This window comes from Eleutherodactylus coqui, chromosome 1 (assembly GCF_035609145.1).
Source record: "Eleutherodactylus coqui strain aEleCoq1 chromosome 1, aEleCoq1.hap1, whole genome shotgun sequence".
Taxonomy (NCBI): domain Eukaryota; kingdom Metazoa; phylum Chordata; class Amphibia; order Anura; family Eleutherodactylidae; genus Eleutherodactylus; species Eleutherodactylus coqui.
Window position 1 is genome coordinate 175,521,942 of NC_089837.1, and position 13,034 is coordinate 175,534,975.

General features: G+C 44.1%; 1 protein-coding gene across 1 annotated transcript in view; it reads right to left on the bottom strand.

Annotated features, from left to right (window-relative positions):
- COL21A1 (collagen type XXI alpha 1 chain) overlaps positions 1–13,034 on the bottom strand; it is a 294,411-nt gene that overhangs the window by 44,779 nt on the left and 236,598 nt on the right. The window contains exon 19 of the mRNA XM_066603971.1: positions 9,386–9,439. Coding sequence (XP_066460068.1) covers positions 9,386–9,439 — 54 coding nt within the window. The remainder of the gene's footprint in view (positions 1–9,385; positions 9,440–13,034) is intronic.

Genomic DNA, 13,034 nt, shown 5'->3' on the forward strand with positions numbered 1-13,034 from the left:
GCCCACCTGTATTGTATGTGACGTTAGCTCTGCTGAGCAGGGCATGGCAATGGGATAAATTTATGTACCGCCGATGGGTTCCAGGGAGCCACCCATGCTGTGGGTCCACAGGGACTTCACATTAGGGATTTGTACCTGCCAGTGTCTATGTATTAAAAACCCCGGTCAGACTGGGACATGCAGTGTGGGCCGAAGCCCACCTGCATTTAATCGGACGTAACCTCAGCTGTGCTGGGCAATGCAATGGGAATTATTTATGTACCGCCGGTGGCTTCCTGGGACCCACCTATGCTGTCGGTCCACACGGAGTTGTAACTGCATGTGTCTCCTTATAAAGAACCCCAGTCTGACTGGGGCATGCAGTGTGGGCCGAAGCCCACCTGCATTAAACCTGACGTTACCTCAGCTGTGCTGGACACTGCAATGGGATATATTTATGTACCGCCGGTGGGTTCCAGGGAGCCACCCATGCTGTGGGTCCACACGGACTTCACATTAGTGAGTTGTACCTGCCTGTGTTTATGTATTAAAAACCCCGGTCTGACTGGGGAATGCAGTGTGGGCCGAAGCCCACCTGCATTTAATCGGACGTTACCTCAGCTGTGCTGGGCAATGCAATCGGATATATTTATGTACCGCCGGTGGCTTCCTGGGACCCACCTATGGTGTCGGTCCACACAGAGTTGTAACTGCATGTGTCTACTTATAAAGAACCCCAGTCTGACTGGGGCATGCAGTGTGGGCCGAAGCCCACCTGCACTAAATCTGACGTTACCTCAGCTGTGCTGGGCACTGCAATGGGATATATTTATGTACCGCTGGTGGGTTCTAGGGAGCCACCCATGCTGTCGGTCCACGTGGACTTCACATTAGTGAGTTGTACCTGCCTGTGTCTATGTATTAAAACCCCTGGTCTGACTGGGGAAGGCAGTGTGGGTCGAAGCCCACCTGTATTTAATCTGACGTTAGCTCTACTATCCAGGGCACTGCATTGGGACAAACTACAGGAGCAATACAGCGCTAATGAGACGTGCACAGCTACGCTAGCATAGGAGTCCGCTGTAGGCCCGCGATTGCTGAGGGTTTGTGCAGAGGCCTATGTCCTTGGTGCAGTGAAAGTCCGCTTCCTGCCTAGGATTGCTGAAGCTGTGGGCCGAGGCCTATGTCGTGGGCGCGGTGCAAGTCTGGCCGCTCAGATCAATTTTTTGTTCATGTCTTGGGCTTCCTAGGACCCCCTTATGCTGTTGGTGCAAACTTAGTTCCCATCGCGATGTTTGACCTGTCTGGCACAAAGGCACTGACTGACTTGAGTAGAGCGCAGAGCGCTGACAGCTTTCCCCTTGCAGTGTGGATTGAGCTATGCGACACCTTGACAGAATGAATACTGTGTGGCACATGGATTCCCCATTGCTATGCCCACGTGTGCAGCTCCTGATGGAGGTGGCACAGGATTGGAGTTCTCATTGCTTCTGAACAGCATTGTGGGCTATTGCCCCGCCCCTTTTAAAGAGGGTCGCTGCCTGGCCCTGCCAACCCTCTGCAGTGTGTGACTGCGGTTCCGCCTCATGGCAGACGCACTTATAAATAGACTTGAGGGTGGTGTGGCTGTGAGGCCAGCGTGTGGCATGAGGGCAGCTGAAGGCTGCGCAGGGACACTTTGGTGTGCGCTGTGCACACTGGGTCGTGCGGGGGGGGGGGGTTAGGCAGCATGTAACCCAAGAGAAGGGGCAGGGGTGTGTCCCGCAGGCAGTGCTTGTGCTTTGTTGGAGGTAGTGTGGTGCTTAGCTAAGGTGTGCCTTGCTAATGAGGGTTTGTCCGAAGTAAAAATTGGTAGGGGGGGGGCACTCTTGCCGCTATTGTGGCTGAATAGTGGGACCTGGGAACCTGAAATGCAGCCCAGCATGTTGCCCCTCGCCTGCCCTATCTGTTTCTGTGTTGTTTCCAGCACTTTCTTGGGTTTTGTAGATTTTCACAAATGAAAACCTTAGCGAGCATCGGCGATATACAAAAATGCTCGGGCCGCCCATTGACTTCAATGGGGTTCGTTACTCGAAACGAACCCTCGAGCATCGCGAAAAGTTCGACTCGAGTAACGAGCACCCGAGCATTTTGGTGCTCGCTCATCTCTATTAGGGACCTTTCACATGGGATGGAATATTCCACAACAGCGTAGCGGAACATGCTGTCCTGGGAATTGTGATAAATGACACGGCTAACCGCGGATTTTGATGCAGAGTTCTGCCATTTTCAATTCCGCATCAAAATCTGCACGTTAGAAGTTCAGTTTTGGCACTGAATATTCCACAGGAAGGCACATTCAGCAATGCTATTGAGGAACAATCTGTCCTGTGTGAAAGGTCCCTCATAGATTACAGTAAAACAGATAGGCCATGTGTGGCCATGCACCCTAAAGCAAGTCTTACCAACTTTTTGAAAAAGCAGCACACCATATAAGCTCCAAAAGTTGCAGTTTTGGAGAAAAGTGCCAAAACTGTAACTTTTGAATGCCAAAGTTCTGGTATTTAGGGAATCTCAACTCCTTAACAACCACCTTTACAGCTTTTGAAAGCGGCCATTAATGGACTTTATTCTGATGCAATCGACTTTTTTACAGCAGCTGCATGAAAAGCCTGGCATAGGTCTCCTGAGCCGGTAATCAGGTGTTGGATAGGAGCCTGGCACCTGCTCAAACAGTGGGACAGAGGGAAGGGGCACCCTCTGTCACCCATGGGACCCTCATGATGTGGTCAAAGGGTCCCGATGAGTTGCTATGACACCCAGAGGCTTTAATATGGCCTTCCGGTCAGCCAGCTATGGTGGCCTATGAGGCTCAGCCTAACTCCGTTGGTGGAAAATTAAAAATCTTATGGATCTTGGAAAACGGTGATGCTAAACAATTTGTTTATTTATTTAAGTATATTTATTGTAGAAAAATAATAACACATAAAAAACTATAGAAGTTTGGTATTGCTGTAACTGCATTGATCCACAGAATAAAAGTAACATTTCATTTTTATAGTATGGTGAACTGAATAAAAGAAAACCTAAAAAAAGCAATGGCAGAATTTCTGTTTTTTTTCTTAATTTCCTCCAGAATAAATTCATAAAACATAAACAATTACAATATATGTACCCCAAAGTAGTGCCATTAGAAGATAATACTCATGACACAAAAAATAAGGCCTCGTATGGCTATGTTGATGAAAAACTGAAAAATGTATGGTTCTCGGAAAGTAAGGATGTAAAAACGAAAAAACAACTGCCTGGTCATTAATGTACAAAATAGGCTGGTGATAAAGAGGATAAGTAGTTGCACATGAGTGGTGTGGAATCCTGTGTCTCTTGGCCACAATGCAAATAAGGGAGATGGAATAATACCTCCACAGTGCCACCTATTGGAAGGCAGCATTCCTTCAAGCCAAAGTCAGACTCCTTATACAAGCCCTATAACAATGACTGGGAATTAAAAGCAAAGCCAGACTCCCTTATTTGCATATTACTAAGAGGAGCATGAATGGCCTTTTGAGTTTCCTCACTCACCATCTAGGTGCTCTCCCTAAGGAGAAAAGATAGCGTTTCTGACTTCTGCTCAAGTCTCTTGGTGTTTCATACAAATCACCCATCTGCTCTATAATAAAATCTTCACAAGCCACTATGATCTGTAATATTTATTGGCATTAAAGGGGTTGTCTCTTAATTATTAAATTGCTTTGTTAGATTGCGAAAAAGTTAATTTTTCAATAGAAATAACTTTGGAAAACGCTTCTGTGTGTTCAATTATTGGTGCCCTCTGCTGTTCTTTTGATTCCTTCTCAGAACGTCCACCTAATCTATGCTGTGCCAGTGAGGAAAATCCACTTTAGTGCACTGATTCTTTTTGTCTAGGCTCTTCGTCTGTCATTCCGCTAGCCATCTCCAAGTGGATTTGCCGTGGCTGAACTACTGAACACGTGTGACTACTGACACTAGACACATTAGATGCATGTTCTGAGAGGGAATCCAAAGAATCCCAGTTGGTGTCAGTACAAGTATGTAACTGCAATGGCTAGACACCGGAGCATTTTTTAATGATCGAGACAGAAAAACAGTTAGAGTTTACTTGATCTAAAAGAGAAAAAATAAGGCTTCACTGAAAATGACCCACTAAAGAATTGTTTTATACTGTATATATATGTATTAAAAATTAATAGAGATGAGCGAGCATACTCATCCGAGCTTGATGCTCGTTCGAGTATTAGGGTGCTCGAGATGCTCGTTACTCGAGACGAGCACCACGCGGTACTCGTCTCGATTAAACAAGCACTGACCATTGAATTCAATGGAGCCGGCAATACAGCCGGCTCCATTGAAAGCAATGGGCTGCCGGCGAGTGCGGGATGAATTTTCGGGAAGGGCTTAAAAATATAAGCCCTTACCGGAAAATCATTCTAAAATGTGTAAAAATAAAAAAAATTATACTCACCTTTCCGCTGCAGCCGGAGTTCAGCCGCGTCTGGCCTGCAGTTCTCCTGAACTGCTTTCTGTAGTATTCAACAGGTGGGGATTTAAAATCCCCGCCTGCTGAATGAGCTGCCTCTGATTGGTCACAGCCTCACCAATCAGAGGCAGTTCTCACTCACCCATTCATGAATTCATGAATGGGTGAGTGAGTGCTGCCTCTGATTGGCTCAGCGCAGGGACCAATCAGGGGCAGCTCTCAGCTGAATGACAGTTTGGAGTCTGATGTATGAATGTAAAAATCGCAGAACAGTCACAACTATACCATTCAATCAGTCCACAAGTTGAACAAGAGAAAGACTACATCTATATTTCTCAATAAAGTGAATTTGACATATAAACTCGTAGCAAAGATACGGTCACACCTAATAACGTACATGACCGAACTCTTGTCATTTGCCGTGACCGATCATTCCTGGTTATTTTAATAATCTACACCTTTATAAAGAAGAGAGTTCAAGCATATACATGATAAAATTATCTTTAAGACCAACAATCTATTCTTTTAGACTACAAATATGATAAGGGAACTTTAAGTTCAAGAATGCCCCAAAGACATGTATGAATAAAGTACAGGATTGATCATATATAATTCTAAGTACTTTGAGTGGAGTGGGTGGATACTCTCTTGAATGAGAATTGGACTTATCAATTTCAGTAGAATATATTGATTCACAACTTGGATCAGATTAATCTCCATCAGTTCATCTAGTGAGCACTCGAACTCAAGGGGTACGTATATCTATAAGATATTTCTTTTAAAATTTCTTTTGTAGTCTATTGTTTGGAAAACTCAAAAGTATATGAGAACTTGAGAGATATCAAATTTTTGTTTTGTTGTGTGTTTAAAAGCGGGCTCCATATTTTAATGATATATAATAAAAGTTAATTTTTAATACATATATATAAAACAATTCTTTAGTGGGTCCTTTTCAGTGAAGCTTAAGAAATACACAAGAACCCTACTGTCTCAGTGAATAGAAAAGAGAAAAATAATATAATTGTGGGACAACTTAATAATTAGGATTTAATGTTCAATTAATATCACCAATTGCATATTTTGAACATTTTTGCTGTCTTTTCCCCTCTGTCCTCACTTTCCCATTGATAAAACCTGGGAAGAGGGTAATATAGTCCAGAGGAGCAAGGCAATAATATAATTAAACACATATACTTTATAGAAAACATATTTTATTAAAACAAGTTTTATTAGTGTTGATTTCTGCATTTCAGTCGTCTAGATGATGGAATTTTTTTTTCTTTTTCCTTTTTAGACACTTCTATTTTGCTGCGGTTTTTCAATATGTTTAGTTCCAAAAATCAAAGTCTTTTAATGTTTCCTCCGTTTATAATAAAAATCAGCATTGCAAAACAAGGCCTTCTGGATCTGTTATTGTAAATTGAGGTTTAAAGCCTACAGTTTAGTTGTTGCAGTGTCATGCCCAGACAGTAGTTTGTGTTCCCACATGTTCATTTCAAGGCTGTTTAACACATTGGTGGGCAGAGTGCTAAGATTTAATGAATGACCCCTCCTCAAACTAGAGCAAAAGTGGTAGCAAACAATAGCTAGTACAACATGTGCAGCGACACTTAAGGGTGCCTTCACACTTGTGATCATGATATGGCTGCGTTTTTTTAACGCGAATATTAATGGGACTTTGTAATGTTAAAAACACATCACACAAAAATCGCAGAGCACAGACTTGTGATTTTTGTGCGATGCGTTTTTAACATTAGAAAGTCCTATTGACATTTGCATTTAAAAAAAGGCAGCGATATCGCGATCGCAAGTGTGAAGGACCACTAAGATATAGAATGCTGTAAGTGTATTAACACACAAGATGCTTTACTACCTGTGTTAGCTTCAATGTTCCCTTACCATGTATCCTAGCTACAGATGCCCACATGCAGTGACTTAGCCTCAGGTGATCCCCAGCATGCCAGTAATGGATGTTCCTCAAAGTGCACACTACAGATTCAATCCCAAAGGTGTCTGCCCCAGAGTGCCTACAACTGGAGATGAGCGAGTATACTCACTAAAGCTAACTACTCGAGCGAGTAGTGCCTTAGGCCTCCCTCACACAGGGTGTTTTATACAGCGTTTAGCGCTGCCTTTTCAGCCCAGCGCTAAACGCTGTACAACACTCCCATTCATTTTAATGGGGCTGCTCACACAGGGCTGAAAACGCAGCGCCTTCCAACGCTGCGCTTTGACAGCGATGCATGTTCTATTTTGGGGCGTTTTCAGCCCTGCGTCGCCCATTGAAATGAATGGGCAGCGGTTTTAGCACTGCTGAAAACGCGGCAACACTTGGTGCCGCGTTTTTAGCAGCGTTAACCGCTTGCTGATTTTCGGGGTGAGGGCTTGCAATAGAAGCCCTCACCCCGAAAATCAGTCCCAGCTAGGTAGAGAAAGAAAATAAAGTAATACTCACCTAGCCGCTGTGGTCCGGGTCGCGGCCGCTGGTCTCTGCCGCTGATCCGAGCTTCCTCGGCACTCCCAAGTCTATTGCCGGAGGCCAGGTTTGAGAACCCCGGCTCCGCCAATAGAGTGCTGTGATTGGGTATCGAGCAAGCGCCGACAACCAATCACATCCCTTCATTGACTGTCTCAGCCAATCAGAGCTTGCCGGCGCTGATTGGCTGAGACAGTCAATGAAGGGCTGTAATTGGGCATCGAGCAAGCGCCGACAACCAATCACAGCACTCTATTGCCAGAGCCGGGGTTCTCAAACCTGGCCTCCGGCAATAGACTTGGGAGTGCCGAGGAAACCCGGATCAGCTGCAGAGACCAGCGGCCGCGACCCGGACTGCAGCGGCCACGACCCGGACTGCAGCGGCTAGGTAAGTATTGCTTTTTTTTTCTTTTCAGCATTCTTGGCTGCGTTTTCAACCGAGCTGAAAACGCAGCCAAAACGCTGGCATAAAGTATGTCAGCGCTGCTGAAACGGGGCGGATTCTGCAGCAAACGCAGCGTTGCAAAACGCTACGTTTCTGCAAACGCCCTGTGTGAGGGAGGCCTTAGTCGAATATCTGCCCGCTCGTCTCTAAAGATTCGGTTGCCAGCGGCGGGGGAGAGCAGGGAGGAACGGAGGGGATATCCCTCCCTCCCCCGCTCTCCCCTGCTCTCTCCCGCAACTGACCAGCCACCCGCGGCGGCAGCCAAATCTTTAGAGACGAGTGGGCAGATACTCGACTAAGGCACTACTCGCTCGAGTAGTTTGCCTTAGCGAGTATACTCGCTCATCTCTAACTACAACACATTCAGTCAAGGAGCTTGACACTTAAATAAAAAGAGGAGGCTGTAAGGGGTTGTAACTATGTGTGGGATGCCCAGAAGAAATTAAAGGGGTTGTCCCGCGCCGAAACGGGTTTTGTTTTTTTTCAATAGCCCCCCCGTTCGGCGCGAGACAAACCCGATGCAGGGGTTAAAAAAAAAAAAACGGATAGTACTTACCCGAATCCCCGCGCTCCGGTGAGTTCTTACTTACGAAGATGGCCGCCGGGATCTTCACCCACGGTGGACCGCAGGTCTTCTCCCATGGTGCACCGTGGGCTCTGTGCGTTCCATTGCCGATTCCAGCCTCCTGATTGGCTGGAATCGGCACACGTGACGGGGCGGAGCTACGAGGAGCAGCTCTCCAGCACGAGCGGCCCCATTCAGAAGGGAGAAGACCGGACTGCGCAAGCGCGTCTAATTGGGAGATTAGACGCTGAAATTAGACGGCACCATGGAGACGGGGAAGCTAGCAAGGAAGCAGGTAAGTGAATAACTTCTGTATGGCTCATATTTAATGCACGATGTATATTACAAAGTGCATTAATATGGCCATACAGAAATGTATACCCCCACTTGCTTTCGCGGGACAACCCCTTTAATGTGACCCTGTCAGGTTTCTATTCCATATAAAGTGACTTTTTGTTTCTGGACAAACAAAGATGGCCGTACCAGTTCCCTGACCACCTGATGCACACTGTGCATTAGTATGCATCATTAGTCTTAGGACACTACATTCTGTTTTGTAATGCCAGTGATGCTCATGTGAGCATCTTACACTGCTGATGTATAACAGTGCACAGTGTGCATTGGGTAGTCAGAGAACTGGTACCGATGCGGACACCCTTTTTTTTTGCCCAGGACCAAAGGTTCACTCTAAGCATAAGAAAAATCTGACATGTTGATGACTTACTCTCTTTTCAGGTTTATACACTGATTTTTATCTATCTGCAACCTGATATACTGTAATACTAGGTTATTGCAGATATTGAGATGTTTTCCCCTCTGTACTGTATGCTGTATGTTGAAATAAATGTATATAAAAAATCACTATTGGAAAAGAAAACTAGAAATGTTGATGTAATATCTTTACTTTCTAAAACAAAAACGTCTGTCGGTGTAGTAGTGGTTGATGATTAAATCTCCCGCTTCTGAAATATTCAAAGATTTGATCTATTAGATATGGTATCTATTTCAGCACAATGGGGCAGATTTACTATTAAGAATGCATATAATGTGTTTTGAATCACATTTATGTTGTGTCTTAGACGTTTTCAGACACTTTTTTTTGCCATGTCAGATAAGGAGCATAGCTTTGTGGAAATGGTTGCAGCTTTGCATGAAGGGATGTGACTTTGTAGAAAGGGGCATGCCCTCAATGCAACTTTGTTTGTCAAAAATTGTTTCTAAATTTGCTGTAAACTGAGCCAGCTAATAGGTTCTATAAAGTTAAATTAGACAGTCTAAAGATGCACCTGATTTATCAAACAGTCTGTCTAGTCTAGGTTTGTGGTGTCTAGTAGACAGCATTTGTAAATCTGCCCCATTGCATCTGGTTTTAAGCATATACTCATGTGTTTTGTGTCACATATGTCACTTTGAAAAACATACTGAAATTCCAGGAGGTCCTCTGACACCAGGATCCCCAGAAAGTCCTGCTTCACCCTGGGGACATGTTAAAGAAAATGTGTCATTAGAAAATTATATATTATTAAAATATTTTGTATCACCAACATATTGTTATAAAACATTTTGGTGGTATAGTGCATACGCATACAGAGGAAATTTATAATGTGTAGTATATTTGAGGTTAGTTTTGAGGCAGCGCTGCCGTTATTTGTGCCAAATTTATCACTAAGCCCCAAATGTATCATAAATGTAGCACATTTTTATAAATAACAGTTATGTCAAAAGAGTTTTCTCCAGTTTTATACAAACAAAATGTGTGACTTTTTAAAAAGTCACGATTCATCAATATGCAGTACACCTACTCACCAAAAATTAAAAGTTCAACCTCTTTGCACAAATATGGTGTGCGCCAAAATTTGAAACATTTTTTACACCAGCAACAAGGGCAAGTCTTTGATAGATTTTGTTGTTGTAGAGTAAAAACAACTTTGTACCGTGTTAGCAAAAAAAATCTATGGGATGTTGAAAACTCTTGTATAAAAAAAACAAATGTATGATAAAAGTGATAACTTTATTGGCTAACCAGAAAAACTATATTTGCAAGCTTTTTTCAGAGCTCAGAGGCTTCTTCGAGAGAGAAAAAGCACAGCATTTGAATAATGTTACATCCAGATAAACCAGATCATAGAACTAAGGTTTGTGTATAAGAAGAAAAGGAAAGATTTGATGATTTAGGAAGTCACATATCAGGCTGATGGGTGTCCATGTAATGAGTCATAAACCCAGGCGTTAACATGAGCCCTTGTCTAAAGGCCCTTTTACATGGAACGATTATCATTCAAAAAAATCATTAAAGACCAAATGATGAACGATAGATCATTCTCATTCATTTGTCATTTAATGTGAACGACTAGGTGATTTTTTGTTTGAACGAGCCAATGATGTATCTGCTTGTATAAACAGGCTGTCCAAGTGAACAAGTTAAATCTGACATCTTTCGCTTGTTCGAATGATATATATTATTTGGTGCAAACAGAACCTTAATGCCTGGAAAGTTTTTAGTTTAAATTCCAAAATTGTTCTCTGTTGTTCTTAAGATGACCTTTTAAGACTTTCAGATTCATTAAACTGTGATCTGTTCCAGAGAAATAGTTACCCATGGGTTTATTAGGTTGCTTCTTCTTCCCTGGCCTCAGATTCCATGATAATTAAACTGCTCTGTATTGTATCTAGCCTTAATCTGGCCTGTCTACAACAGGCATTTCATGATATGGTATTTTAAGGCAGAAGTACCACCTAATAGCCCACATTAAAATATCAGATCATTACTGGGTAGCCACCCTCCTCGATCCCCACTACAAGGCCAAAATGACAAATGTTATTTTGACAGCAGAGAGGGACCTCAAAATGCATAAGGGCAGTCTGTTAAGCAGCTTGAGAAGAGGGATACAGCTACACTAATAACCATAGTTGTCATTGAATCTTCATTCCTGTACTCTTATCAGTGTAAGATAATTACACTGCTAAGTGTAGTCTGGAACTCCACACTAATTGATTAAAAAACTGCAGGGAAGTTTCCAATTGGTAGTCATTTTCGATTCCGAAATAGCAGATTACAAGACTTTGGTGAAGTTTTAGTTAGAATTAATCATTCAAGAATGATATCACAGTTTCAGCTCATAAATGTCCAAAGGACAAGAAGGTTACTCAGTGGAGGTCACATGCCCAATCATTCTGACAAATAGGCACTCTGCAAGTACCAAAGATGGATATGTCAAGGGCTGGATATTTGTATGTGGATAGATAGAGAATGTTTGCTAGTGATTGAAAATTATGGATAATGAGCATGGATTCAATGTAAAGGTATTTTTATAGAAGTCCCTGCTTGGAAAGATGTGACACTATGGTCAGAACATGTGGAAATGAGAAGAAAAACAGTGAAATATGTTACACATTTTCATTACTTGCCTAGAAATACTTAACTTTTCAATGTCTGCAAGGAGATAAGTGCTCTTGATAGACAGCATAACTAGAAACTGTATGTTGAGAATATGTGTGAGCTAGTAGACTATGATATTACTGCACAAAAGATAGCATATAATTTTTGGTAAATCTGATCTTTAAATCTATTATTTGATCCTTAATAGAGATGAGCGAGCACCAAAATGCTCGGGTGCTCGTTACTCGGGACGAAATTTTCGCGATGCTCGAGGGTTCGTTTCGAGTAACAAACCCCATTGAAGTCAATGGGCGACCCGAGCATTTTTGTATATCGCCGATGCTCACTAAGGTTTCCATTTGTGAAAATCTGGGCAATTCAAGAAAGTGATGGGAACGACACAGCAACAGATAGGGCAGACGAGGGGCTACATGTTGGGCTGCATCTCAAGTTCCCAGGTCCCACTATTAAGCCACAATAGCGGCAAGAGTGGGCCCCCCCTCCCAACAATTTTTACTTCTGAAAAACCCTCATTAGCAATGCATACCTTAGCTAAGCACCAGACTACCTCCAACAAAGCACAATCACTGCCTGCATGACACTCCGCTGCCACTTCTCCTGGGTTACATGCTGCCCAACCCCCCCCCCCCCCCCCCCGCATGACCCAGTGTCCACAGCGCACACCAAAGTGTCCCTGCACAGCCTTCAGCTGCCCTCATGCCACACCACCCTCATGTCTATTTATAAGTGCGTCTGCCATGAGGAGGAACCACAGGCACACACTGCAGAGGGTTGGCACGGCTAGGCAGCATCCCTCTTTAAAAGGGGCGGGGCAATAGCCCACAATGCTGTACAGAAGCAATGAGAAATATAATCCTGTGCCACCGCCATCAGAAGCTGCACATGTGGGCATAGCAATGGGGACACTATGTGCCACACACTATTCATTCTGTCAAGGTGTCTGCATGCCTCACTCAGACCGTGTTTTTTTATAAATAGTCACAGGCAGGTACAACTCCGCAATGGGAATTCCGTGTGCACCCACAGCATGGGTGGCTCCCTGGAACCCACCGGCTGTACATAAATGTATCCCATTGCAGTGCCCTGGACAGCAGAGCTAACGTCAGATTACATGCAGGTGGGCTTCGGCCCACACTGCATGCCCCAACCTGACCGGGGTTTTTAATTCATAGACACAGGCAGGTACAACTCCCTATTGTGAAGTCCCTGTGGACCGACAGCATGGGTGGGTGCCAGGAAGCCACCGGCGGTACATAAATATATCCCATTGCATTGCCCATCACAGCTGAGGTAATGTCATGTTTAATGCAGTTGGGCTTTGGCCCACACTGCATGCCCCAGTCAGACTGGGGTTCTTTAGTAGTGGACACATGCAGTTACAACTCCGTGTAGACCGACAGCATGGGTGGCTCCCTGGAACCCACCGGCTGTACATAAATATATCCCATTGCAGTGCCCTGGACAGCAGAGCTAACGTCAGATTAAATGCAGGTGGGCTTCGGTCCACACTGCATGCCCCAGTCAGACTGGGGTTCTTTATAAGTAGACACAGGCAGGTACAACTCCCTATTGTGAAGTCCGTGTGGCCCGACAGCATGGGAGGGTCCCAGGAAGCCACCGGCAGTACATAAATAAATTCCATTGCATTGCCCAGCACAGCTGAGGTAATGT